The sequence below is a fragment of the Physella acuta genome, unplaced genomic scaffold (assembly GCF_028476545.2).
Source record: "Physella acuta isolate Inbredline_101_S28 unplaced genomic scaffold, ASM2847654v3 ptg000369l, whole genome shotgun sequence".
NCBI classification, from domain to species: domain Eukaryota; kingdom Metazoa; phylum Mollusca; class Gastropoda; family Physidae; genus Physella; species Physella acuta.
Window position 1 is genome coordinate 619,465 of NW_026731888.1, and position 27,450 is coordinate 646,914.

The window sequence follows — 27,450 nt, forward strand, 5'->3', positions numbered from 1 at the left end:
ATGCGACAAATGCCCGAATGGACACTTGCCCGAATGGACACTTGCCCGAATGGACACTTGCCCGAATGCGATAAATGCCCAAAAGCCACTTTGGCCAAAGGTCGTTTTCACGAAAAATATCACCATTGTATATCTTTAATGGCTAAAAGGAAGACAGTCGTGAATTGGTTGCTTCTTTGTATCAACGATTCGTGGGCTCAGAATGCAGTTGTTCTTCCAGAATTTCTTCTCCGGGTAGCACTTGAAATTTCCGGGGGGGGGGGGGGGGGGGTGTGAGCGGACACTGTTAAAAGTATATATTTTCTTTATAAAAATGACTTTCTTCGGGTGGGGTGGGGGTGGGCGGAGAGATGCCTGGAAGAAACACTGCTCAAAATGTCAGTATAATTAGTTACTTTTCATTAAAAACAAACTTTTGACAAACATTCGACAAAACGACCTTAATATAGAGGTGGTGTCGGGGCCGTTTTGTCTAAAATAATCCATTCACGCATGGTCACTCAATGCTGCTCTCACACCTATCAGCATATTTTAATTAATATACGTAGTCATCCATGTCGATCGTAGCAAATTGGTATTTAAATATTAACGCCATACTGTACAAGTAAGCCGCTACATCTATACTAATTAAGCTATAAACACGTTATTAACTCATTCTTTTTTTTTTTGCTGTTCTTGGCGCCTTGAATAACTGTTAAGTTAGGTAGACAAGATCTAGACTATATATTCGAGCGATTTCTCATACCCGTTCTATCATAATATGTAACAAACGTGTATTTACAGACGCCAACGTCAAAGCAATGAGGTGCGCCTTCATTAACCTCTAGCCTCTATGGACACCAGACGCAGACCTCAATATAAGAGCCTTTATTGTTTTTTTTTTTTTGCAATGTAGTTTGTTTAAAGTTTAAATGAATCTAGTTGTTGGTACGGGTGCAACTTAAACTACTGGATTCATGTGCAACTCTTCTAGTGACGCCTCTGCGCAGTGAAAAACCAGAAGGCCACTGGGCAAATTAGAAATCGATATTAGGCCTAGGCCTACGTTTTGTCAATCTGCCGCAATGGTCTTCTATAAAATTCGTTCTAATTTATTTAGAAATGTGCTTATGACAAGGCGAATATATACTTTATCAAGTTTTCTATATTTAACAAAAAGTATTCAATCTTTAATTTAATTATATTTACGTTTAGGAAGTCTAGAAATTGTATTTAGCAAACGTGTGTATTTGGCCATAAATGTATTTTAAATCCTGGCTAGAACCAATAAATTAATGGTAAAACAAGAGGGACACCATTTTCCTTTTATTCCCATCCAAAATTAAATAAATTTCATGGACGTTTTTATGGATTTATAATTAGATCTAGAATATATGTTACAGTTTAATGAAAAAAAGCTCAACAACAAGAGTTTTATAGTCTACATGTTTTGTTATTACTGGAATTTGAAAAGGTATCACTCAGTATTACACTACACTCCAACTCCACTACACTACATCACTACTCTACTCTAGTCAGTAGTGAGTAGGTAGACTAGACTAAGTCTAGAATCTAGATCTAGATATCTAGCAACTTTAGATTCTAAAGTCTAGATTATGGGTTCCCAAACTGGGGGTCGGGTCTTGGGGGTCGCGAAGGGCTTTCTGGGGGGGGGGGGGGGGGGGTCGCCAACTGGTAGGCTAAGCCCTAGCATTAAAAAAATACATAGGCTAGGCCTACTACACACTCTAGTACTAGATTCTACATATTTAATTTATTATTTAGAAGAATATCTGACACTCGGCTTTACTAAAATCACTGGAGATGGAATAGAGAAGAAATTGTGCAAAGTTGTGCTCAGTTATGTCTATAAAACCTTCAAACCTAAAAAGTGTTAAAGTCATTTTGAGACGAGTCATTCGGAACACACCCACAAAGATATGGAGTTCTCTCGTCGCCATGAAGCTAGTTGCAAACGGTCAGACTTGATCATTCAGGAAGTTTTCACAGAGTAAACACAGCATTAGTGCAAGCATTAGAAATAGCCAAGCCAAAAAAAAAAAAAAAAAACCCTCACACACAGTCGGATAAAATCTCATCAAACCCTGCATGATGAAGATGATGAAATTAATTATTGGGGATTCCAGTGCAGTAAAGATGCAACAAATATAATCTGCCTAATAATACTATTCAGCGGGTTATAGCAGGCTTGTCCGTAGATGTTAACGAACAAATTTTGAATGAAATCAAGTTTTCACCGTTGTTTCAGTTTGCTTTTCAAGTTCATGAATCAACAGACGTGAGTTCGTGTTCGCAGTTGCTTGTCTTTGTGAAATATATTCATTTAGATGTTAGCAAAGAAGAGTTGCTATTTTGTGAAGATATAATGGAGAAAATAAATAAGTTTTTTGAAACTGGAGGATTAAAATGGGAAAACGGCTGTGGTGCTTTTACAGATGGATGGTGCGTCATCTATGTTTGGGTCATAATAAAGCTTTCAGAAAAAAGTAAAAGATTTAGCTCCCTAACCAAGGGTAATCCATTGCATGATTCACCGGTATGCCATCGCCAGCAAGACTCTTCCGACTCCTTTGCTAATAAAAGTCGTAAATTATATTAGAACTGGAGCCCTAAACACTTATCTGTTTAAAGAACTGTGCTTAAAACGTGTATTATGATATCAGTTTAGCTAAATCTATTTAAATTTGTAAAATTTATGTTTTATTTTGCTTTAGATAAAATTTTAAAAATGTAACGTTCAGCTGTCGTGAGGAATCGATCTTCACTTGATGCATGCACATGTTGTAAAACTTGACTTATCATCAAAACAAGATAACATTGAGTACACTGCGAATAGTAAAGTTTTAAAATTTAATTTAATTTTAAGCCATTTTTTAAAAATCGAATTTATATTTAGGCTTATATGATGAAAAAATAAATTGTAGGCAGCAGTAATAATACAAAATTTCTTTACAAGAATACCACATATGTTTGCAACAGCTTCAAGACATTAATGTTCAAAAGCGATATACCATATCGGGAAGCTCTGTTGTTCTACACAAAATAATAAAGAAATGGATAAATCATCGCACATCTAGCAACAGAAAATAATAATACAAACAAGTGTCTGCATCACAGTTAATTGAAAATTGGGTTCTGTATCATTTTTGCAGTGTAAGTATGGGGGGGGGGGGGGTTAGATGCGAGACAAAAATGTCATGTGACTAGAGGTTTGGCACCCATCTCGCAATTTACCGCCTTGTTGTTTCGCATCTCACCATTTACCAATGCCCTGCCAAAGAAGCTTTTGAATGATTTTCCAAATTTTGTTTTTACCACTGTATCTAATTAATTGAAAATTAATAGGCCTAGGTCTATATTCTTTTACAATCAACAAATCAATGGGTCAATTGTATCTTATTTATTAAAAATTAATAGGCCTAGGCCTAAATTCTTTTACATTCAACAAATCAACCTTATTTTCAAAATCTACTGAGGTTCAGCTATAACCTAGTGCAGTTACTTTTCATTTTCTTTCATTTTTGCCTTTAAAAAAAGTTAATTTGAAAACATTTAATTTTGTTGCTTTATTGTTTTTATTTTTAGTATAGTATATTTATCTACATGCTGCACATTTTTTGTGTCTTTCTTATGTTTCTTGAATTCTTATTTATTTTCAGGTATCTCTAAGCTCAGCTTTACAAGAGGCTCATTTAGTTTTAATTCATGTCCAGACCCCCTATCATGCCTGCCCCTATGGAAAGAGAGCCAATGATGCCAGGTCCAAGGGAACCAATGATGCCAGGCCCAATGTCAATGGCAGGACCAATGCCAGGCCCTATGCCTGGTCCTATGTCAATGTCAGGTCCAATGTCAATGGCTGGTCCTATGCAAGGTCCAATGTCTGGCCCTATGCCTGGACCCATGCCAGGTTCAATGCCAGGCCCTATGCCAGGTCCCATGCCTATGTTTATGGACAGAGATCACATGATACCGTAAGTCAGAATTTTAAAAGTTTTACAATAGTTTCTGATTAGCATTTCAAAAATATTCAGTTGATTTATTAAATTTTTTTTCTAAATGTGCACATAAAAATCCAGGCGTCCAACACCTTACATGGGACAACCTGACTACAGGATATATGAGCTTAATAAACGACTGCAGCATCGCACTGAGGTATAGTAATGCTTTGCAAATGTCTTTGATACTACTAAAAATTAGATGGCGAAATGTGTGTTGAGATCTTTTTCTTTTTATAAAAGTCAGTGGTGTCATTTATAATTATCTTTAACTTTAAAGCAGCCAGCTTTATTTGAGATTTAAGATCAATTAATGTTAATATAATTTACATGCATGAACTGAACACTTGTTTTATGGCTTTTAAATCTGCCATCTTTTGTTTTAGTTTACTTCTTATTCTACTATAGGAGTTCAAATTTTGATGCTATCATAAGAGAACTTTGACTTTATTATTAAATACAACTTGCTGTACTATTAATTTAGGGGTTATTTGCCAGTAAATATTGAACCCTCTGGAAGTTGAGGCTAGTTAGTTGGGTGTGATAACTCATCTGGTAGAGAAAACTCAATAAATATAAATAAAAGTGGGGCACCTTAGGTGATAAGATTACTACTGGTTTCAATTTGGAAACTCCGGCTGTAGATATAGGTAACTTATTTAGGTAACGCCCCTCTCATGGGTCCATCAACTGTGTATAGAGTAGAGTGATACATGGACAACATCTGGCCCTTCTCAACACGCTGTCCAGACTTTGTGCTTGAAGTTCCTTGACACAATCATCCAATCATATTAGGTTATAGAGCTGTGTGGTTACTTTACCCATTAACAGTGTTTTTATTCTTTTGTATTAGGACAGTGATAATTTGTGGTGGGATTCTTTTACAACTGAATTTTTTGAAGATGATGCTCAGCTTACGCTAACCTTTTGTCTTGAAGATGGTCCTAAGAGATACAGTAAGTTATTCTGTCAAAAATTTACTATTTCAGTACAAGGTTATGAATTACAAGTGAATGCTCTCTTAAATTTTTTTGTTACAATTTCAGCCATAGGAAGAACGTTAATACCACGATATTTTCGTAGCATATTTGAAGGAGGAGTTACTGATTTGCATTATGTGTTAAAGTATCCCAAGGAGTCATTTCACAACACAACAATTACATTGGATTGTGATCATGCACTTATGGTCACTCAGCATGGAAAACCAATGTTCACAAACGTAGGTTTATTAGCTATATTTTCCAATAGTTTTTTTTTTTAAAGATAAATTATTAATTACTCTTTATTAATAAATCAAGCAGCATAGTGTCATTTTTTTTGCGCCAGCAGGTAATTACAGAAGGTCGACTGATATTAGAATTTACCTTTGATGACCTTATGCGAATTCGTTCATGGCATTTTGCTATAAGGCAGCACAGAGAGCTTATTCCACGTAGTGTGATCGGCATGCAGGTTTGTTTACTTCACTTTACTTTATACAGTATTTTCTTTGAAATAATTGTTTAATTGTGGTGCTAGTTAGAAATAACCTTTCTTCTTCAATAGTAGAAATAATTTGGAAATTCTAATCACAACCTGTCTCAGCTGACTAATTAAATTTTGTAAATTGTTCGTCACATTTTTTTAATTCAAACTTCTCCGTTGATGAATCAGCTGGTTTGATTGAATTGTAAATAATATAGTACAATAAAAAAATATTTTTTCAATAACAACAAAGAAATATTAGTAATGCTGTGGATTTTCATTTTACATTGTTCCTTTCGATAGAATTTTATAAATGATGTGTAAATCATTAAGCTATTCAAATTGAACATACATACTGTAGTTTTTTTAAAAATATATATTTTGAAGCATAAAAAATGATAGCATGCTTGAAAAGTGCTGTTGAAAAGTACTGTTTAAATGGATATACAGCCTTGTAACTATAGCCAGGGTAAAATCTAGCATTGTATCAAGTTTAATTTCTATTTGTATCAACTTTAATTTATCAGCATAATTTATTTTTCTTGAAGATGGGCAATCACACATTCCTAATAAAGAGTTTTTGATGATGATGGGGATAATAATAAATCTCATGTTGACTTTCATTTAACTTAGTTCAGAATTCAAATGATAAGGAAAGTGTTGATAAAGACAATTAGTTAATTCGCAAAAATATATACCACTTGTAGTTCATCTTCATTCATTAAGTAAAATTAAAAATTAATTCAAACAGTAACCATCTCATTTACTAATATCTCAGAATAGAAATTTGAATTTAAAAATTTCTTCTCTACTTTCTCCCAGGTTGGTGTTCATGTGTTAAAATTTTTTAGTAGGTAGTGTTAAAGGGGACAACCACAACTTCAGTGAAAGGAAAATATTAATCTGTTGTCTAATTTTCCATAATTTAATAGCTGTACTTTTTCTTATCTACATCTATTAAAAACAATATAATAAGCTAAAAATAATTCATTGTACCCTACTGTTTACATAGTTAATACAGGAGAGAAATACATTCTCTAAACACTAATGATTCACTCTGGTGCATTTATCACTGATGTACTCTATATCATCAAATGCTGTACTTACAGCAGTGTTTTAATGCAAATCTCCACTTATTTAAACCAACCCCTTATATGTTAAGTTAATAATTTTGATTACCATTTTTTTTTTTGCATGTTTAGCAAGATCCAACAATGGTGGAACAGCTTTCAAAAAATATCACAAGAATGGGTCTGACAAATTATACATTAAACTTCCTGAGGGTAAGCTTCATTTTATTTATCACCAACTTGACATTTTATTACTTGAGTTATTCTCATTTTGGAAGATACCTCATTCGATTCTTTTTTTTTTTCAGCTGTGTGTAATATTGGAACCTATGCAGGAGTTGATGTCCCGACATAAAGCATATGGCCTAAATCCACGAGATTGTTTAAAAACTACTCTCTTTCAAAAATGGCAGCGAATGGTGGCGCCGCCAGGTAAAGGCAAGCATCGTCCCAAGTATAAGTATTACTGCCTATCATTCTGTTGTTGTTTTTTTTTAACGCATAACTAATTTTTGACGGTAATATCAAAAGATTTTATTTTTCAACTGCATGCATATTTTTAAAAATTGTATGAATTTATTACAAGTTATAAGACAATTGTTAGGGGCAGTATATGTAGAAATAATAGAGATCTTTTTAGCAATACTACTAATTGTAGAAACTGCCTTGTTTTGAAATAATGGATAAAATGTTCATAATATTAAAAGAATTGTCCTAGCTTGTTTGAATTTGTGTCATATATTGTTTTACATTTTTTTTTACTGTTATAGAATCTGCTCGCCCGCCTAATAAGCGTAGAAAGCGCAAAGGCTCTACTGGAAACAATGCAGGTACAGGAAACATGAATAACCGGGATGCTCCACCATCAGGGAAACAAAAGCGTTCACCAGGGCCTCAAGGTTTTAATTTGGGCTCTACTGTACCTGGCGTAAGTATCTGTAGTTTTGTTAGCCTCTGAGCCATAGTTTTATTATACATAGAAAGATCCTGCTAAAAATGCAAAAAACATTTAATATTACTTCATAGGCAGTTGTATGTCCCTTTAATTTGGCAGTCTTGTAACTCTTTTCATACATATATAGCAAGTATTTTGTGATTCTCACCAACTTAGCTTAATTTTTTAAACCATTTTATCTTCTATAAATACAATAAGCACCTGTATATTCACATCATCATCTGTTCAGTAGCTATATTTTATACACATTATGCAGGATGTTATGGTTGTTGGTGAGCCAACTTTGATGGGTGGTGAGTTTGGAGATGAGGATGAACGCCTTATCACACGACTCGAGAACTCACAGTTTGAGCCCACAAATAATGATGATAATGCTGACAAGTTTCACAATTCACCTGCAATTCAACAAAGTCCATGGGGTGGAGACAAGAACACACCCCAACCATCAACAGCTACCACAACACCTACAACCAATACGCCACTGACTGAGGCAGAGATCAAACAAGAATAGATGTATCATACATGTATCATTCATTATTGTATCAAATCATATATTTTGTTTTTTTTGTGAAATGGCTGTTTGTAAAGACTGAAAGGTACCATCTTAAGTTATTTTTTTTTTCTTTCGCATCTGAAACTTTTCAATATGTATTCCCAAGGGGACTTTTTTTTGGTCAAATTGAGGTTAATTTTAAGAAAATTACGGCCAAAAATATCTGAAAAAGAAACTGCTGTATTTAAAGAAGCTACTTAATTGCCTCTTCTGCATTATACTATTCAAACACTGCAGGAATGCTTAAAGTTTTGACACAATTGAAAGAATGTCAAGTCTGACTAGGTAACTTTTTTCCTGTTCATGCCCTAATGTAAAATTTAAAATAAAAATATTTTCCCTCATGCTCAGTGATGATTTTCTACTATTTTTTAAAGCCCATTTTCCGTGGGCTACCACTAAAGCTAAAAAGGAAACTCCCAATGTATTTTTTTAAAAGTTTATATACGACTTTTTAGTTCTAAAATTTGTTTAGAATGGTGTTATAAAATGTACACATCTCTGGAGTTTCGTAACTCTAAAACAATACTGTTAATGCCCATACATTTGCAGATTTAGTGGTACTTCACCAACAGTAAAATTATTTCTATACTTTGCATTTCACAAATTCATGTTCTAAATAAAATGTATATTTATTGTAAGGTTTTCAGAATGCAAGTGTAAATAATGTAAATGTTTTAATTTTTTTTTTTTTGGTAACTGGTATATTTGCACATTCAAGTGAATCACCATATAATGTTTTTACATTAAACTTCAATTTAAAAAAAAGACTGTTTTTGTCCATTTTTAACTACACACATTTAAAAGACATTAATTCCATGGTAAGAAATTCCAGCATTTAATACAAATTAAACGCATTCTTATTTTCAGTCAACATTATTTTTACTTTACTTTCTTGAATACGAAGTATAGAGAAAGTATTGTAATCGTGCAAAAAAAAAAAATTGAGATTTTTGCACCTCCCTGAATCGGAAAAACATAATTCTCCAATCTTGTCTGTATACACGATTACAGCTAGAGTCTAGCTTGAAATTTCATTAATAAGTATAACATCAAATTTGTAGTTCTGTATCAACTTTTCAGCAATTTCCGGTAACCTGAAGTGGAACTTATTCTACTTTCAATTTTTCAAAAGCCTATAAGTATAACTTGAGTACTGTTTCAGATAGATGAACGAAATTTCACATAAGTAAAAGTAGTAATTTACACTATTTCCGATTTCTCAAAAAACATCGGTGAATTTATAAAGTACCAATAACATTGCGCACTATTATACACATTGTTTGGAGTTCACTTTGTGCGCAATTCTTTTTTAGGTAATTAAAAATGGATTTAAAATATTGTCTATATGCCGAGTTGACATCCCCTGTAGTGTTACATTCGAGAACGTTTAGGGGAGATCACTCCCAGTTTATTTTATTTAGCTTTTATTGGTTCCCAGAAAGAACCGCAACGGAAAAAAGCGCAACGGAAAAAAGCGCAAATCAAAAAGCGCAACGGAAATAAGCGCACACGGAAAAAAGCGCAAAGAGAAAAAAGCGCACACAGAAAAAAGCGCAAACGGAAAAAAGCGCAAAGAGAAAAAAGCGCACACAGAAAAAAGCGCAAAGAGAAAAAAGCGCAAACGGAAAAAAGCGCAAAGAGAAAAAAGCGCACACGGAAAAAAGCGCAAAGAGAAAAAAGCGCAAACAGAAAAAAGCGCAAAGAGAAAAAAGCGCACACAGAAAAAAGCGCAAACAGAAAAAAGCGCAAACGGAAAAAAGCGCAAAGAGAAAAAAGCGCAAACGGAAAAAAGCGCAAACAGAAAAAAGCGCACACGGAAAAAAGCGCAAACGGAAAAAAGCGCAAACAGAAAAAAGCGCAAACAGAAAAAAGCGCACACAGAAAAAAGCGCAAACGGAAAAAAGCGCACACAGAAAAAAGCGCAAACGGAAAAAAGCGCAAACAGAAACAGAAAAATGCGCAACTTGAAAAAACACAACGAAAAATGTGCAAAAGAGAAATTTAGCACAAAGACCATATGGACTAGATGACACATTTATACATGACTGTTAGAGCTGCTGTGAGAGTGTCGTGTTTGATCACGTGATCTACTACCATTTAAAGCGTACCACTACCATCTGCATTCCCATCACCACGATACAGGCGATAATCACTTTACACAATGCCTATTATTTTCGTGGTCAATAATTATTCAACTACTATTCTCGTATAAACAAAAAACTATCGACATTACACGAAGTATCTTTCACATTCTCCCTAGTCCGAACTACCTAGCTTGCATACTATAACAACCCGTTCCTATAGCAAAACTTCACTCTCTTTCATCCGCGTCATCAAACATGCATTCGTCATATCTCTCGTAACAACATTCATTCGCACCAAAATAACAATTTTGTATTTAATATTTTTTCACATCATGACGCACCTACCTACCTACCTACTACCCACCTACCTACCTACCTACCTAACTACCCACCTACCCACTTACCCACTTACCCGCCTACATACTTACCAAACTACCCACCAAAAAAGTATCGGCGAAGTTCGTAAGTTTCGTAAACTGTACTAGACATCATTTTTTTAATGAAAATTCATTGACATCATTGACATTTGTTACATATATGTTACATTTTGCGACAACCTTAATTAGTGCGTTGGGCTTGTATGAAAACTCACTTCGAACTAACTCAATTACATGCTATTTATTTTAACATTACACGGTAAGCGTCACCCAACTGTTGTGATGTAAGGTGAGGACAGGTTCGACAATAAACCAACACGAAAGTACGAAAGAGACATAGATTGCCTATTAGAGAATGGACCCCTTAACTTTCCTAACCCCACCATTTATTATACCCTACCGTGTAATGTCGACACTCTCACAGCAGCCCTAACAGTCATGTATAAATGTGTCATCTAGTCCATATGGTCTTTGTGCTAAATTTCTCTTTTGCACATTTTTCGTTGTGTTTTTTCAAGTTGCGCATTTTTCTGTTTCTGTTTGCGCTTTTTTCCGTTTGCGCTTTTTTCTGTGTGCGCTTTTTTCCGTTTGCGCTTTTTTCCGTTTGCGCTTTTTTCTGTTTGCGCTTTTTTCTGTGTGCGCTTTTTTCTGTTTGCGCTTTTTTCCGTTTGCGCTTTTTTCCGTTTGCGCTTTTTTCCGTGTGCGCTTTTTTCTGTTTGCGCTTTTTTCCGTTTGCGCTTTTTTCACTTTGCGCTTTTTTCCGTTTGCGCTTTTTTCTGTTTGCGCTTTTTTCTGTGTGCGCTTTTTTCTCTTTGCGCTTTTTTCTGTTTGCGCTTTTTTCTCTTTGCGCTTTTTTCCGTGTGCGCTTTTTTCTCTTTGCGCTTTTTTCCGTTTGCGCTTCCGGCCACCCTTTTATTATAGGAATAAATATTTTTATGGAAGGTAATTTCATATAATGCTATTTTTAAAAAGATATTTTCAAGTGCTATGTGGCAGAATTTATAGTAAGTATAGCAACTATCAAGATTTTGGGCTAGGAACTGAAGGGATCTTAGGTTGAAGTACAAATAGCATTAATGATAAGGGTTCGTCTAAAACAAGTTAATAAAAAGTCTAGTGACAATTTAAGCGCAATTTTCTTAATTAATTTTTTGTGACCGAACGAGAGGATATTTTTAAAAACTTTCTTCGGCAATATTGTTCTAAATTATGGCAGGAATCGATTGGTAAATGTTTCAAGTCACTAAGTGGTCTGGTTGCCGAGATATGGGCAAAAAACTGCATTTTTTCGAGGTTCTTTGGCTCTTCCGGGAAATCCAGGAAGGAATTCCGGGAATTTTTTTGGCCCACAATCATCCTCGGAACTTGCTTAACATATTTGCTTTTGGAACTAGTCCTCGATATTGCTTCGTTGAGGAGGAGATACGACTTAAAGCTGCGGACACACATCCATCCATTGCGGACACAGATCCATCCATCCAGAAATAACGACTTAATAATCGCAATTGTCCGTATGGAAATTGCGCTAAAAAATGCATTATAATTATAGCAGTACATTACCCAATATTTAAATTTTTGATTAAAAGAGTTAAGGTGTAGTGAAAGGGGATGCTAAATACAATTTTCAGTGTTATTAATTGATGTGACTTTTCCGATTTGTAAGGGAACCGATTTTTCCGTTTCATTTTCGCAGATTTTTCCGCCGTTTTTCGATTTTTTAAAATTAGGGTGGAAAATGGAAATGGCATCTACGGAAACGGCCGACATGCGCATTCCACATATTCGTAATTAATAATAATTAAATCGAGAATCATAGTACTTAGATCAAACGGACAATCGAATATGCGCATTTCTTTTCAATTGGACAATTGCGCAAGGTCTGACGAATAAGATTAAATGTAGGTCAAGACAGAGTATTTCTGCCAATTTCCGAATTTTTCAGAACGCACATTTTTTAGTCCAAATTTTCCGCTGATATTTTCAATTAAATATTTATCAAAAATACGGGAAAAAGTAATCTAAAATAATGCCTTTCTTCAAATGAAACTTACATCTCCCAAGCCTTGTAATCTAGCTATTGATATAGCCTAATTTATTCATCGGTATTATAACCCGCCCGAATCTAGTTACTCCCTGATATCGCAATTTCAAAATAATATTGAAATCCTTGCAAATGGTGACTATAAGGACTAGACTAACCCGTCCCCCCTTGCAGCAATGGTGGCTTTTGTGACATCATGACCGCAAGTCCTACGTGCCTGGTACTGTTAGGGGGAAAAATAAAAATGACGTCTCAGTCAATTTCAAATCGCTGTTCCTGCAATACGTATGCTATCGGCCTATTACAATAGGTCTATAGATAAAAAAAAACAACTGAACTCAACGTCTCCAGGGGGCAGTGGCGTGTCGAGTGTCACCCGGTGCCAGAGTTTCTTCCAGGCATCTCTTCGGGGGGGGGGGGGGGGGGGGGGGGGGGGAAAGCCGCGCGGCGAAGCCCCCCCCCCCCCCCCCCGAAATTTATATACTTTTACTAATGTAACAGTGTCCGCCCCCCCCCCCCGAAAATTTCAAGAGTACAGGCTTAGTAGAATATCCGTAATGTTAATAATTTACCCTGAAAAATCGCAGTGCATCGCCAACAAGAGGCTGTAATTGTTTTTCCTCTTAAATTAGCACAATCTCATGTTAAAGCACACCTGTAGCTAAGTAGTGAAATACAAAGAACAAAAAAAAATTGCAAAAAGCAGAGCTGAAAATTTTATTTGAAAGATTTGCAGGCTTTCGTCTTGGAAAACCCAGAATAATCCAAATGGTCAAAAATTCTTAGTCAATGACCGTGGATGTTAAGTACCATAGGCTATATTGAAATACATTAACATTTCTGAAACTAAGCCTATTCCGATCACAAAGCCTACAATATTTTAGATGCAGTCACTAGACACTAGACTTAATAAAATCATAATAAATAATTCAGAGATCCTTCAGTCATGGTACTTTATAAAGACACTTTTTGATCTAATTGAGTGCAATTAAGAAATAATTCATAAATTAAATTATCTTGATGAAATTGTTTTGTATTTACAATATAACTATAACCACATAAAATGGAACAGTACAGCTAGCTTAATGTAAGTTTTCACACCTCTCAAATAGCATGTAGATCAAAATAAAACCAGCTGCTCAAAACCATGTATTTCAGCATACAACTTTCCTGACTTACATCTAGCTGTCTAAAATCATTCAATACAAAACTGTTTCATTATAGGTCTTTAATCTGGCAAAGTGTGGTTCTCTATTTGAATCTTAACCTAATTAAAAATTACAATAATAAGTAATCTCCATACTAAAATTAATGATATAATCTACACTATGCAACATTTCAAAATCAACAATTTAAAACATTAAAAGAACACCAGTACATTTATATTTAAAAAAAATGAATATGTGCAAATGAATGTTACAAAATGAATTAAAAAGGTAATGTTTATTCCGCAGGTGAATCTTCTCTTTCCTCTTTATCTGATTTTGCAGGGGATCTTGTCTTTGATCGACTTCTTGAGCTAAACAAAAATGTAATATATCATTAAAAAAAGCTGTATTAATTGTATATAAATATATATAATGTACCCATCACGTTTTTTTTCTGAAACTCAGTAGAAAGGCTGACAATTATAAATGTGTTACCAATATTTTCAGACGTGTGACCTAGTTTTTTAAATAATGAGTTATTTAAATGTAAACAGTTGATGTCTTAGATCCTAGTTATTGGAACCAGGTATGTTCACACTACTGTCTAGACCCCCCACGAACAAGTTGTCATGCAGTTTGAGGAAAAACAATATAGAAAACTCACCCATTTTCTTTCTTTCTATCATATGATGCTGATCTACTTCTGGAATGACTGTAGGATCTCCTTAAATTAAATAATTTCAAATTCTATAATAAACTTGTTAATAAATGCAAGCAGGATAAGCTATGAGAATATCAAAGAGAATATGGAGAAAAAGTTATGTCAGAGATGGGGAAAGCATTGACATTAGCAGAACATTGAGTAGATGTACATCCTAGTGCGTAGCACTTAAAATATATGGAGTTCTAATCTAACCAAACTGCTACTAACTCTAATGTAAAATGCAGCTGAAAGTATTATATAAATATTATATATACGATATATATATATACATAATAATATATATATTATTATATAATAAATATATAGTGGATTGATAGAGTACACAAAGGTGATTTTGTTCATACTAGCAGAGTGTGTACAATGTTATAGTGAACAGGTTAGTGTCAGATGCGTTAAAGATAGACATATGGAAACTACAAAAAAGAGAGACCCAAAAACATCTGGAATAGAACAATTGTAAAAAAAGGTAAATGATAAGCATTGAAGTGTGTTGAAAATTCAATGCGCCTTTGAGACTTGAAAGAAGGTGCTGTTGCAAAGCATATGACTAGAACTGAAAAATCAGGCTTACCTTTCTCTTTTAGGTGTACGACTTCTTGTCCTACTGCGTCTAATCAGAAAAAAGGTAAAATCTAAGTTTGAGAACAACAACAATCATTTTGGTAGTAATGGTTAAACTCTGAAACCAAAATATGAAACACAAAAGCCCCAATTGTATTACATTTAGAGCTATGATTAACCTTCCATGACAAACCATGATAATAATTACAACTGCTAACAAAATTATTATTGTGGTAAGTAGAGATGAAAAAACTCACTACATAGGTAATGTAGAAAATAAGTCTTAGAAAACACCATCAATTTGGTTTATTTCAACACAATAACTTTTATGAGTAAGGTAAAAAATATTAAAACAGTGAGACGAATAAATATTTCAACTAAAATAAAAATAAGCCTTATAAATTCAAAACTATCACCTGCTGCCTTTATAAGGACTCCTTGAGTGTGATCTGTTTCTGAAACAAAAGAAATTTAAGTCTGATACTACATTTGTAATAAATAAGTATTCACAGAAAATTATTGTAAATTAATGTATAAAGAGAATATTGGTAGTTTCATAGATACAACACACATTTACAATTTGTCACAGAAATAATGAAAAGCTGGGTTAATGTTGTAAAAGAAAAGTTGCAAAATATTTAGCTGATTTAAGTCTTCAGCAATCAATCCATACTAATCATATACCTTATAAATAATAGAAACTAAGTTGATTCATGTCAATGATTGAAAGTATAAATTAGGGAAAGAAATTAGCAAAAATTGTAAACAAATGAGTTATTTTTAACACTTCAAATACCGGGAGAAAAAAATTTCAGCTAAAGCTGAAATAAATACTGTGAAAACAAAAAGGAAATATATGGTGAATGCTAAACCAATTTTCAAATATGATAACAGATTTGCTAGGTTATTTATTCATTGCTCTGGAATAAGGGGGGTAGGGGGAAGTACTGAAACAAGTAGTAAAATATCAGCTTCTAGAAAATGGCCCTAAAAAATAATACCCTGAAAAATATATATCTAAAGAACAAAAGTTTTATGTTTTAACCGTATTCAAATAAAAAATAGTTGAATGACAGTCAAGCACAAATTAGACTTATTGAAAAACACAAATCCAAGTGCTTAATCTAAACCTTTAGACTTACCGACTTGAATAAGGACTGCGTGAAAGTGATCTGTACCTGAAATAAATGAAATTAATGCAAAAAAATGTTTACCATGCTCAAGGTGGGCACCCTGCAGATGTCTGAAAAAAAAATACAGTTACAGATACACTTCTAGCAATATCTACTTCATAGCTTTACCTGGGGCTTCGACTTCTAGAACGATTGCGTCTACGATCATAATCATCATATCTGGAATATGGAGAGCGACGTGACGACCTTTCTTTACCTCTCATCTGACCTGGGGCTGTAAAGAGAAGAAAAAGGAATTAAAAGTAAAGTGAGAAAAAGAGCCTACACAAAACATTCACAAAGCTTAACCCCAACACAATGGATACTTACATTTTCTGTCTCCTCTAGCAAACTCAATCTCTAACTCTCTTCCATAAAATCGTGTGCGATCAAGATGATACAATGCATCATCTGCATCACGAGGGTCTTCAAATTTGAGCTAGTTAAGGAGTGAGTTTATTATACCTTCAAAGAAATGTCATTTTAAGAAACAAAACAGGGTGTGTCTAAAAATGCCCACAGAATATGAAAAGAAACCCACACGCAATCAAGGATCCTAACCGCTTAGCTTTAAGTAGATTAACTACTCAAATGTCACGGAGAATTAAAAAAATAATAACAAAACAAGCCATCAGAGAATCTCTATAAAATGTAGAAGTACTTAATATACAGAATTTTTAAAATGTAAATGAAATTACTCAAGCTAGTTTTTTTTTATAGTTACATGAACAAAGAAAAGAATATTCTTCTTTAGACATGGAACTTATCCCCTCCACCCAGCAGCTGTAATGTTTACAACAAGTTACTCACATAACCTTAGGATATAAGACAAAATGATGACTTGTTGGTCTTGCTTGAAAGCTTGAAATCTGTTACTCTTAATACTGTATCTTGTTAACTTGCTTGTTATTAAAAGACTGAAGTTTTGTAACTTGCTTGTTAATTTCTTTATTTAATGACTATTCCCATTCCCTTTCTTCATCCCGACCACATAACTACTTGAACCATATGTATAAACTCTGATCTTGTTTAAGACTTTGGTCTTGTGGGCTTGATCGGACCATAATAAACTACTGAATGACTTGCCTTGTGCTTTAACTTTGAAACCACTTGGCATTCTGATAAAAAAAGGAAAAGTAATTAATGTTACATTTCAACTAGATCTAGTATTGTTTAAGGAAATGAGGCCACTCTGTTGACTAGTTTAGGCAAAACTTTTTGCTCACTAAGAGCACAGTAGGCCTACATAGCTCACCCTTCCCATTCGCTAAGTGAAATCTTAACACTTTCCCTATTACAGTAGATAGATAGATCTAGATGGGCTAATACCTTCCAAAGATTCAACAACTGTTTAAAAGATATTTAAAAACTTGCCAAGGTAATATGGCATGACAAACGGTTGAATGTTTAAAACCAAATAAAAGTTTTGGCTGTAGAGAGTTTAAAGTTTAATCTGATAAATTTCTGCTGGCTTTAAATAATGTGTAACAAGGATATTGCACGTATGCAAATCCACGAGGGCGTCTGGTGTAATAGTCCAAAGGAACGTAGACATCTGTGATAGGTCCATACTTTCCAAACATGCTTCTCAGCTCTTCAGGGCTATAAATATAACACAACAAAAAATTCCTTAATAGAAAATGACAAAAACTCAAAATTGTAAGTCTTTAAGCTTGAACAGATGCTAAAAAGAGCTGAAATGGATAATAAAATGCAAGAAATTGAGATAAGTGAATTAAGCGTGAAAAAGATTATGGGGTTTCAAGCTTGTCTGTCTGATCTCTAGACTTCTAGAATCTTAATCTAGATTTTCTAGATCTAGTCTAGTCTAGAACTTCTCTAGAATCTAGATTTCATCGTAGACATTGCTTTGTGGTTATTATAAACACAAAATTAATAATCAAAATGACTAAAACTTAATACCGTGTGCCGTCAGGAACGTTTCTAACGTATAGAGAAGAATTTGGCGGTCTTGAGTAGCGTGACATCTTCGTGTGGAGAACTAGATTTGGACGACGAAGAATTATTCAATATGGCGTCCAAGAATTAATGAAAAGGAAGTTAATTTACGATTTCTGAAAAGTATCGATACGCTATTTTATCGCAATTGCTCCAGGTTCCTTTCAGTTCGGATACTAGATCTAATAAAAAGCGAAAACACGTTATACAAAAACAATAATTTTAGCATCTACGAAGTAGATTTCTATATAAACTACATGCCATGATGTGACTACTTGTTTACTTGTATTGAGGCATGTTTCTATAAAAAACCCGAAATAGCAGTGTGTGTGTTGGGGGGGAGGGGGGGAGGTGAGACATTGCTTTTTTTTTAAATTGTAAGTTGTCGTTCCTATATCATTTAAATGATGTCACACACACGGCGTGTGAGTGGCAGAGTTTCTCCCAGGCATCTACCGCCCCCCCCCCCCCGAACGAGATGGATTTTATATAGTAAACATACACTTTTACTAGTGTCCCCCCCGAAAATTTCAAATGCCCCCCCCCCCCCCCCCCCGAAGAAAAAAGTCTGGAAGAAACACTGGTGAATAGGAATTGAGTGACCAGGAATAGGCATCAGAAGCCAAACATCAACATTTTAAAACATTGTATTTTAACGTATATTTCACATCTTTCGATTTTCGTTGTTAGTTGTAATTTTTTTTTAAAAGCGTACCGATACCGATCCAGCTCAATTCAAATTGACGGGTAGAAAGGAATAGGTGTTTTAAATTTAAATTAGCAAAATAACTTTTGGATGACACGAAAAAATTGGATAGGTGGACAGCGATATATAAAACATTACACGCTAACCAACCCAAAAGTAAGCTACAACATCCGAACTGTCGCCCCTCTTTCCCTCCCTAACATTAAAACCGTATCTTGATCTAAATCTATATCTAGATGCTTTTATATCTAGAAATAAGCAAAGATATTATGGAAACAAACGGGTCGTGGTTCTAATGAATGGCTTTCTGAGTCTAAAGATCGAATTGGCCTTTCTGATTTTGTGTAATATTAGTATCGATATATTTCAAAGAAGCATGTTTAGTTGTGCCAGATTTTTCATTTCCAGTATGCCATTTCCATATTTTTTAAAAATCAGACATTAAAGTTTAAATCTATGACTTAATTTAGCTTAGTCAAAGATTAAGAATATTTTGCGGCTTGCATGGAGGCCTACACATAATAAAATTGTTAATGTATGTTTAGCACCAAAAACACTTCTGAATGACTAGATACTTCTTACGAAGTGTAGAATTTGACAAAGCTCGACGTTTTACACCTACGTTTCGCATCTTGTCTGTCTTTCATTGTCGGTCTATGTCTGTCTGTGTCTGTCTTCATCTGCCTGCCTGTCTATTTCTATATATACATATATATATATATATATATATATATATATATATATATATATATATATATATATATACATATATATATATATATATATATATATATATATATATATATATATATATATATATATATATATATATATATATATATATATATATATATATATACACATATATATATATATATATATATATACATATATATATATATATACATATATATATATATATATATATATATATACATATACATATATATATATATATATATATATATATATATATATATATATATATATATATATATATATATATATATATATATATATATATATATATATATATATATATATATATATATATATATATATACATATACATATATATGACCAAAGCAGCAGACGTGTGACGTTCTTTGTTAGGTCTTGTGCAACCCTTTCTCACGGCACTCAAACGCGACAGAGGCGTGTAACCGCTGTCTGAAGCTATTCGCCCGCGGCTTAGCAAATCCCGCCTCTAGGCCGCGGACACCTCATTTGGCACCGATCCACCCACCTGATATAAAGAAGCACACTCTGACCGCAGGTTCAAGATTCTAACACTTAATTTCTTCATGATTAATCACAGTTGGGATAATTAGGTGAATCTCAACAGACCTCCACTGTCACAGGTCCACACACTGTATCACTCCGTCTCTCAATCTAATAACACTTCCCAGCTAACACAATTTATTAACCCAATGTCGTTCCAAGGTTGGCCCAATATCGCTATCTTGGCGATAAATTGGCCAAGGTCCCGCCATGCTTATGCCAGGATACGGCCAAGATTTGTACGTGCTTGCGTCCCTTTGTTTTGAATAGCTTCCCTTGATACCTTGGTATTTAACCGTTTTTACCCTGGCTTGCCAAGATTACAATGATTTATGTATTTACTGCAGCAATTTTATTTAAATAAGTTTGTTAAACTTAATATATGTTCCATGAAATACGTTTAAAAATCAAATATAATACTTCAGTTTAAAATTAGATTTAACTACAATCTATGTTGCGTGTTTTAAACATTTTGTTTAATATTTTTAAAATTGTGTGCGTGGCTACCCGTCCAGCGTCACGCTGGTCCATCGCATCTCGGCCTAAATTCTATGTCCACATTCCTTTCTATTGTTATCAAGCCAGCATCCCGCCGGTCTTTGCTTGCCATTCTTCGCTCGCCATTTCCCTCAACAACAGAGCCTTTGTTGTATCAAGCCAGCGGCACTAAGACCTCGTCTTTATCATCGCTTAATCTACCGACGTTTGGATTCTGTTAATAATCCTTTCAAGGACTTAAAACCACTTAATCAACAGGTAACATCGTCAATTTTTATTGATAACAGATTATCCGACAACAGGTGAGCTTGTCGCATCAACAGGTATTGCACCAATTATTGACTTATTTTTCAACAGTGAGGAGAATAATGTACATAAATTCATATTGCGGTGTAGAAAACACTTTCTGTCATTAAATAAGAGGAAGTCTATTTACATAGTTAGGCATTACAGTAACAGGCTAGGTGATTGTTTTAAATAATAAATATGTTTTCAACGAAAGAACCATCTAAATGTTCTATTTGGAGAGCTACCCGAAAAAGGGTTAGAATCTAGTAATGATTTAGCTGACTGTATAAGGGCAGTACATGACGTTTCTGTCAGAGGCAGGCACAGGAATTATGATTATGAGTATGATAGGCCTATTTATAAAAGTAGTAATCAGAAGCCTATTCTCAATGAGTTTGACAGTGTAAATTATTCATCAACACCAGTCACAGTAACTGGTCACCAAGCATGTTATTCAGAAGTTAGAAACGAAGCTCACCATCAACAGACTGGCGCTGAGCAACACATGTATGATAATACTAGCAATTATGATTATACAGATTTAAATGATATTCTGTCGGATGTAGATTGTGAGACAGATGCAGACTCATCGCCAGAAGACAACTATGAAAATAATTTACAAGAGGAAGTCAGAAAGTGGGCTATTGATTTTCAAATAAAAAATGATGCACTTAGTGCCTTACTGTGCTTATTGTGCACCTACCACCCTTCATTACCAAAGGATTCAAGAACTTTGCTGAAAACTCCTAGAAAAATAAATGTCAAAGCTATTACAGGTGGTGCATACTACCATTTTGGAATTGAAAATTGCTTAACAAAATCGAAACATTTATTTAAATTTCTACATTCTCATCCAAATGAGACTCCAGTTATCCATTTGCAAATTAATTTTGATGGTTTGCCTTTATTTAAATCCTCATGCAGTCAATTTTGGCCAATTCTTGGAAGAATTTGTAAACCATTTGAATCTGATCCATTCCTTATTGGTTTGTATTATGGAGATAGCAAACCAGTTAGCATTGAAGAATATTTAACGGATTTTGTGAATGAAATGCAAGTACTCGAGAAAGGTGCCACTTCACTCAGATTTGAAGACAACGAAGATTCTATTTTTCCTATTAAACTGTGTATATCTTGTTTTATATGTGATGCTCCAGCGCGGTCTTTTGTTAAGAAAACAAAAGGGCATTCAGGTTACTGGGGCTGTGATAAATGTTGTCAAAAAGGGGAGTGGGCTGAAAAAGTCATCTTTCCTGAAATAAATGCAACATTACGTTCAGATGAAGCTTTCGATTTAATTGAAGATGAAAATCATCAATTTCATGGATTATCTCCCTTGACTAGTTTGTCAGTTGGCATGGTCACTCAGTTTCCTTTAGATTACATGCATTTAGTGTGCTTAGGGGTTACAAGAAGAATTCTTTTACTCTGGCTTAAGAGTCCAGTTTCAAAAGGCCTTAGAATAGGAAATCAGGCTGTCCAGCAGATATCAAACCGTCTACTACTCTTCAAAGAATATATTCCACGTGAATTCTCTAGAAAATGCCGTTCTCTGCATGATATAGAAAGGTGGAAAGCTACAGAGTTTAGGCAGTTTTTGTTATACAGTGGTATAGTTGCATTGAAAGGAAATATAGACAAAGTACATTATAGTCACTACCTTTTATTCTTTGTTGGTATTTATTGCCTTGCTAGTCCTACTTTATGTTACAGTCATGTTGATTATGCACATGAACTGTTGTGTATGTTTGTAGAAGAAGCTAAAGAACTTTATGGTAAAGAATTTCTGGTTTATAATGTGCATGGGCTCACACATTTGGCAGCAGATGTTAAGAATTTTGGACCACTAGATTCTTTCAGTGCTTTTCCATTCGAAAATTTTTTGGGTATGTTGAAGAAACTTGTTCGCAAACCACAGACACCATTAGAACAAGTTGTCAAGAGGTTATCAGAAAGAGCAGTCTCAGATAAAGGATTATTTTCATCTCAAGATTTTGTAACTGACAAGCCTTATCCTTTTCCAAAAAAAAAACATTGTCTTGGGCCATTGCCAAATGGAGTTAGATGTGATCAATTTGCTCAAATTAATTTTAAAGGTATATTTTTTTCCATAGATAATGGAGACAACTGTGTTAAAATTGAAGACACTTTCTTTTTGCTTAGAAACATTCTCATTATGGATTTGTCTTCTGAACCAGTACTTGTTGTTGAGCGATTTCTAACATGTTATGATTTTTTTCAATATCCATTATTGTCCTCAAAATTGAGCATTTTTGAGGTGTCAAATCTTTCAGGTAAATTAGAGACATTCAATGTATCAAAAATTGAACAGAAATGTGTTCTCTTACCATACAAAAAGAGATATGTGCTGCTTCCTCTGAATCACAAAGAACAAAAATATTAGAATTTGTTTTATCTAATCCATTTAAGTCTTTAATTTTTATGTAAATACTGTGTATTCATATTTGTTGCAATTAGTATAGTTTATGTATTTAAGTCTGTATTAAAGTTAAAGAATGTACCACCTTCTGGAAACTGTTGAGGATAATGTAAGGATGGTGATGGTGGTGCCAGATGTGTGGCTGCTGGCTGGCAAAAATCAATGTTACTGGCCAAGCACACCAACTGCTGGAGATGCATGGGTGCGCAATGCAAAGGAGCCATGTGAGAGCTGGCAGATTTTTACATATGAGAAAATTCTGCACAGCAATGGTAAGAATTAATATATTTTTAAATTAACAACAATTACTTACATTAAAAATTTTAAATATTAAAAGTAACATATACTTATTATAATACAATTATATTATTGTTTTTTAATGTTTTATTATAACATTTAGACATTTTTATCACATTACAGTTTCCTATGAAAAAATAAAATCACTCGAGAGAAAGGCTCTAGATAAGAGTGATGTTGAGAGCTCAGGATCAGAGCCACATCGGCAGTCACGGCCAACAATTAGATGGTATATATTACAATCTCTAATTTAGATCTTGATCTAAATATATAGCCTCATTTAAGTTTGTTATGTTTGTATAAATAATGAAAATAAAAATGTTGCATTAGGAGTCCCAATGATGATTCTGAATCATCAGAATCATCACCTGCCAGGAAGAAGCAGTGCAGAGTCGGGGTGAGGCGGAGGTCAAGGTCACCTATACCTTCTATAAAATATTTGCCTCAACCACCTGAAGCTTCCAAAGCTGTTCCAAAACCACCTGCATCATATGCACAGTTTTCAGCGTCCCCTAGTTTTTCTGGCTGTAAGTGTATTGTATTTTTTAAAAATAAATCATTACTTTGTTAGCATTCTTGCTTTTGTTTGTAAAAATTTTTATTAAAGATTTGACATAAACTATTTATTTTCTAGTCACCCAGCAAAGTACAGATCAGCTGATGCCATTTTTTAAAAAGATTATGGAAAACAATGCAGAGCTGCTTGAAGAAATCCGGCGCCTGCATAGAAAAGTGGATAGGCTTGAGGCAAAATTAAATGGTATGGGAGAGGATATGCCAGAAACTATCCAGAGCTTGCCAGAAGGGTACACCTTTCCTTTAGAGACAGTGGAGCAAATGGTCAGCCTGGATAGTTGTCTGAATGACACTGCAGTACAGAAGAGGATGGTAAGCAATGTTATAACAAAATTACTGTTAAATTAGAAACTAGAGTGTATTATATTTCTTTCAATACTTTGTATTAACTGAATACTTTTTGTTCAACAGAGTCTTTACCTCAGCAACTATGGAGGTAAAAATGCTCGGCATGGTCTGTTCAGGGTTTTAAAAGAATTAATAAGTCCTCAGTTGTCGACTCTTTATTCATTTGAAGGCAAAAAAGGAAAACTGAAATTCAATGACCTCCGGAACCTCAAGATGACAATTTTTGGTAAAATGAAAATGGCTTCTTTGCTTCCAATAACTTAAAATTATGTAGGCCTATTTGTATATATCTAAAGCTGTCTGCTTATACAGAAAGACAAAGATGAGGTAAATGACAGATATATGGACAGAAGAATTGACAAGGCAAGATGCTGATAAGTTTTACTTTTTTTTTTCAGATTCTATACTAAGATCTTTTAAAAATTCTACTATAAAAGAACTGGAAAAGGGGACAAGTGAATGGCTTGCCATGTCTGGTGACCGTGCAGGGGGGAGAAAAAGAAGAGAGGGCCCCAACAAACAGCTACATAATCATAAAGAGGCTGAGTGATTATTTTAAGCATCAGCCCCCCCCCCCCCCCCCCCAATCCCAAGTAAAACAAAATTGCTTACCTTCATTAATGGTATTTTTAAAAAATCATTTTTTTTAATAGAAGTACAAGTTTATTCAAAATAACATAAATGACTTAGTGATAGTGTTTACTACATTGTAAATCTGTGAAAATGCTGAATTTTTTTAACAAATACTATTACCCCTGTTATTTAAATGTATAAATTAAGTATTTTGTTTGAATGTTATTTTTACTTACCATAGTACATGACAGCTTCTGTATTCTTGTACAGTAAATTAAGTTTTTACATTAGTTTAATTTAAACTGTACTTAACAGCTGTTACATTATATGAACATTTTTGTATATTTGTTTTTAATTTGTTTGTATAAAATTAAAAGTCAACATGAAAGCTACTACACTACTATTTACATATTCATTTTCTATCAGTACTTTATAATATAGTTATAGTTTTCTTACATTTGAATGAATTGTATAATACATATTTTAATAGATGAACAGTTTTTTGTGAATGTATTGCTGCTTTATTACATTTTGATTAAAGTTTCTTTCACATTTTGAAATTAACTTTGTAAATATTATGACTGATATGAGAATGGAGCTTTTTGTATGTAAAAAATTAAATTTGAGCCTATTTTAGGCCAGGATATAATACAGGATGAGCCAAGGTATAGCCAAAATATAGCCATTATTGGGCCAAGATATAGCAAATATTGGGCCAAGATGTAGCCAGGATAAAATACACAATGAGCCAAGGTATAGCCAAGATATAGCCATTATTGGGCCAAGATATAGCCATTATTGGGCCAAGATATTGCCATTATTCTGCCAAGATGTAGCCAATATTGGGCCAAGATATAGCCAATATTGGGCCAAGATATAGCCAATATTTGGCCAAGATATTGCCAATATTGGGCCAAGATATAGCCAATATTTGGCCAAGATATTGCCAATTTTGGGCCAAGATATAGCCAATATTGGGCCAAGATATAGCCAATATTTGGCCAAGATATAGCCAATGTTGGGCCAATATGTAGCCGGGATATAGCCAATATTGGGCCAAGATATAGCCAATATTTGGCCAAGATCTAGCCAATGTTGGGCCAATATGTAGCCGGGATATAGCCAATATTGTGCCAACATTGCGCCAACATCATGCCGAGTTTCACTACCAATGTTTGGCCAAGGTTAAGCCAATGTTGCACCAAGATGTAGCCAATATTGGTAACCAATGTTTAGCCAATATTGGGCCAATATATGTGTGCTGACTGGGTTGTCTCTGCATTCAATCCATTCTCTATCTCTCGGTCTTTCTGACCACAAACGTTTAATCTTCATTTCAGCCTATCAATCGTTCATCGGCGTCTCTACCTTGCAATCCTTTCCCTCACAAAGTTCTTCCTTGTTTCTCACGCATCTTCTATTTAATACACACCCAGTCACACCCAGATGTACATCCGGTGTTGACAACAATGTCTATCAAGGTCAAACTATTCTACTTTGGTACCACCTATTGCATAATTTCTATTATTAGCTTGTCCATTTGTCTCTAAGTTTCCAATAACATAATATGCATGTTTTGCGCACTGTCATATTTAAATTTGAAACATTGTCGCACCAGTTTGAACAATTACCTAGCATTTTAAAGTTTATGTTTACTATTAAATTTGTCTGAATTTGGTAGATCTACAACTTAATGCTGCAACAAGAACTGAAAAGAACATTTTTAAAAATATAAAGCCCACATAGTGGGGGAATGAAAAATACAAAATCGGACTTCCATAGTGATTTAACAAGTAGGGTCGGCTTAAGGTATGACATTAGAAATACTAAGGTAATCTTGTTTAAAAGCAAATAACGTCATTGGCAGACCTACTTGTTGTTTAACCACGTTATTTGTTGTTTTAAAACTGGAAGAACCGACAACTGAATATGACACTAGTTCTAATAATGGTGCTAACAGCGATACCAATACAAAATAAAACACCAAAGAACTCGATACTGCCATTATGTATGCTAATTAATACCCTACCTAAAACCCAGTAACATTAAAGTTAGATAACTCTTCTTACGGATTAACCGAGTGGACGTCTTCGTTGATATTGTTTTACTACTGGTTATATTTTTTTGTTGTTATCATTATAATTATAATCACAAAAACATTAGCGCCGCTAGTAGTGTCAACATCGAGATTACGAACCGGAAGAGAGCGAAAATCATGGATTAGGACTACGCCTGAGTTTAAAGCAGGGGTCTCCAAACTTTTCAGTCCGAGGGCCGCATTAACTATCAAATTTCAGTTCGGGGGCCAGTTTCTTTCAGGCATGTCTTTAATTT

General features: G+C 34.2%; 3 protein-coding genes across 5 annotated transcripts; 2 read left to right on the plus strand and 1 right to left on the minus strand.

Annotated features, from left to right (window-relative positions):
- The first annotated feature begins 1,271 nt into the window (after positions 1–1,271).
- LOC131941684 (LIM domain-binding protein 2) lies at positions 1,272–8,811 on the plus strand. 3 transcript variants are annotated; one of them, XM_059301098.1, is made up of 10 exons: positions 1,272–1,453; positions 3,660–3,974; positions 4,080–4,155; positions 4,852–4,954; positions 5,045–5,217; positions 5,325–5,450; positions 6,665–6,745; positions 6,841–6,964; positions 7,303–7,460; positions 7,744–8,811. In XM_059301098.1, exons 2-10 carry the CDS (start codon positions 3,706–3,708, stop codon positions 7,996–7,998), a joined length of 1,365 nt encoding a protein of 454 aa, XP_059157081.1. In that variant the 5' UTR covers positions 1,272–1,453; positions 3,660–3,705; the 3' UTR covers positions 7,999–8,811. The 3 variants fall into 3 exon arrangements, with proteins under 3 accessions (XP_059157081.1, XP_059157079.1, XP_059157080.1); XM_059301096.1 differs by having other exon boundaries at positions 6,841–6,970; positions 7,744–8,810; XM_059301097.1 differs by having other exon boundaries at positions 5,328–5,450; positions 6,841–6,970; positions 7,744–8,810.
- Positions 8,812–13,243: 4,432 nt separating this feature from the next.
- Positions 13,244–18,207, minus strand: LOC131941676 (serine/arginine-rich splicing factor 10). The gene is made up of 9 exons (XM_059301087.1): positions 18,074–18,207; positions 17,653–17,752; positions 16,481–16,589; positions 16,280–16,385; positions 16,121–16,156; positions 15,395–15,433; positions 14,989–15,027; positions 14,358–14,417; positions 13,244–14,064 (listed from the first exon to the last, which is right to left on the minus strand). The coding sequence occupies exons 1-9, from the start codon at positions 18,136–18,138 to the stop codon at positions 13,989–13,991; spliced, it is 630 nt and encodes a 209-aa protein (XP_059157070.1). The 5' UTR covers positions 18,139–18,207; the 3' UTR covers positions 13,244–13,988.
- A 5,191-nt stretch (positions 18,208–23,398) lies between these two features.
- LOC131941667 (uncharacterized) lies at positions 23,399–25,095 on the plus strand. The gene is made up of 6 exons (XM_059301053.1): positions 23,399–23,594; positions 23,743–23,848; positions 23,950–24,146; positions 24,254–24,507; positions 24,607–24,769; positions 24,942–25,095. Exons 1-6 carry the CDS (start codon positions 23,399–23,401, stop codon positions 25,091–25,093), a joined length of 1,068 nt encoding a protein of 355 aa, XP_059157036.1. The 3' UTR covers positions 25,094–25,095.
- Positions 25,096–27,450: the final 2,355 nt, after the last annotated feature.

Excerpts from the sequence above, each read along its gene's own strand:
- LOC131941684 (XM_059301096.1), top strand. The coding sequence starts at position 3,706 with ATGTCCAGACCCCCTATCATGCCTGCCCCTATGGAAAGAGAGCCAATG. Across the intron at positions 4,156-4,851 it reads GACTGCAGCATCGCACTGAG|GACAGTGATAATTTGTGGTG; the intron begins GTATAGTAATGC and ends CTTTTGTATTAG. Across the intron at positions 6,746-6,840 it reads ATACATTAAACTTCCTGAGG|CTGTGTGTAATATTGGAACC; the intron begins GTAAGCTTCATT and ends TTTTTTTTTCAG.
- LOC131941667 (XM_059301053.1), top strand. The coding sequence starts at position 23,399 with ATGTACCACCTTCTGGAAACTGTTGAGGATAATGTAAGGATGGTGATG. Across the intron at positions 24,508-24,606 it reads CTGCAGTACAGAAGAGGATG|AGTCTTTACCTCAGCAACTA; the intron begins GTAAGCAATGTT and ends TTTGTTCAACAG. Across the intron at positions 24,770-24,941 it reads CCTCAAGATGACAATTTTTG|ATTCTATACTAAGATCTTTT; the intron begins GTAAAATGAAAA and ends TTTTTTTTTCAG.
- LOC131941676 (XM_059301087.1), bottom strand. The coding sequence starts at position 18,138 with ATGTCACGCTACTCAAGACCGCCAAATTCTTCTCTATACGTTAGAAAC. Across the intron at positions 16,386-16,480 it reads TGCTAGAGGAGACAGAAAAT|CCCCAGGTCAGATGAGAGGT; the intron begins GTAAGTATCCAT and ends TTCTCTTTACAG. Across the intron at positions 14,065-14,357 it reads GATAGAAAGAAAGAAAATGG|CTCAAGAAGTCGATCAAAGA; the intron begins GTGAGTTTTCTA and ends ATTTTTGTTTAG.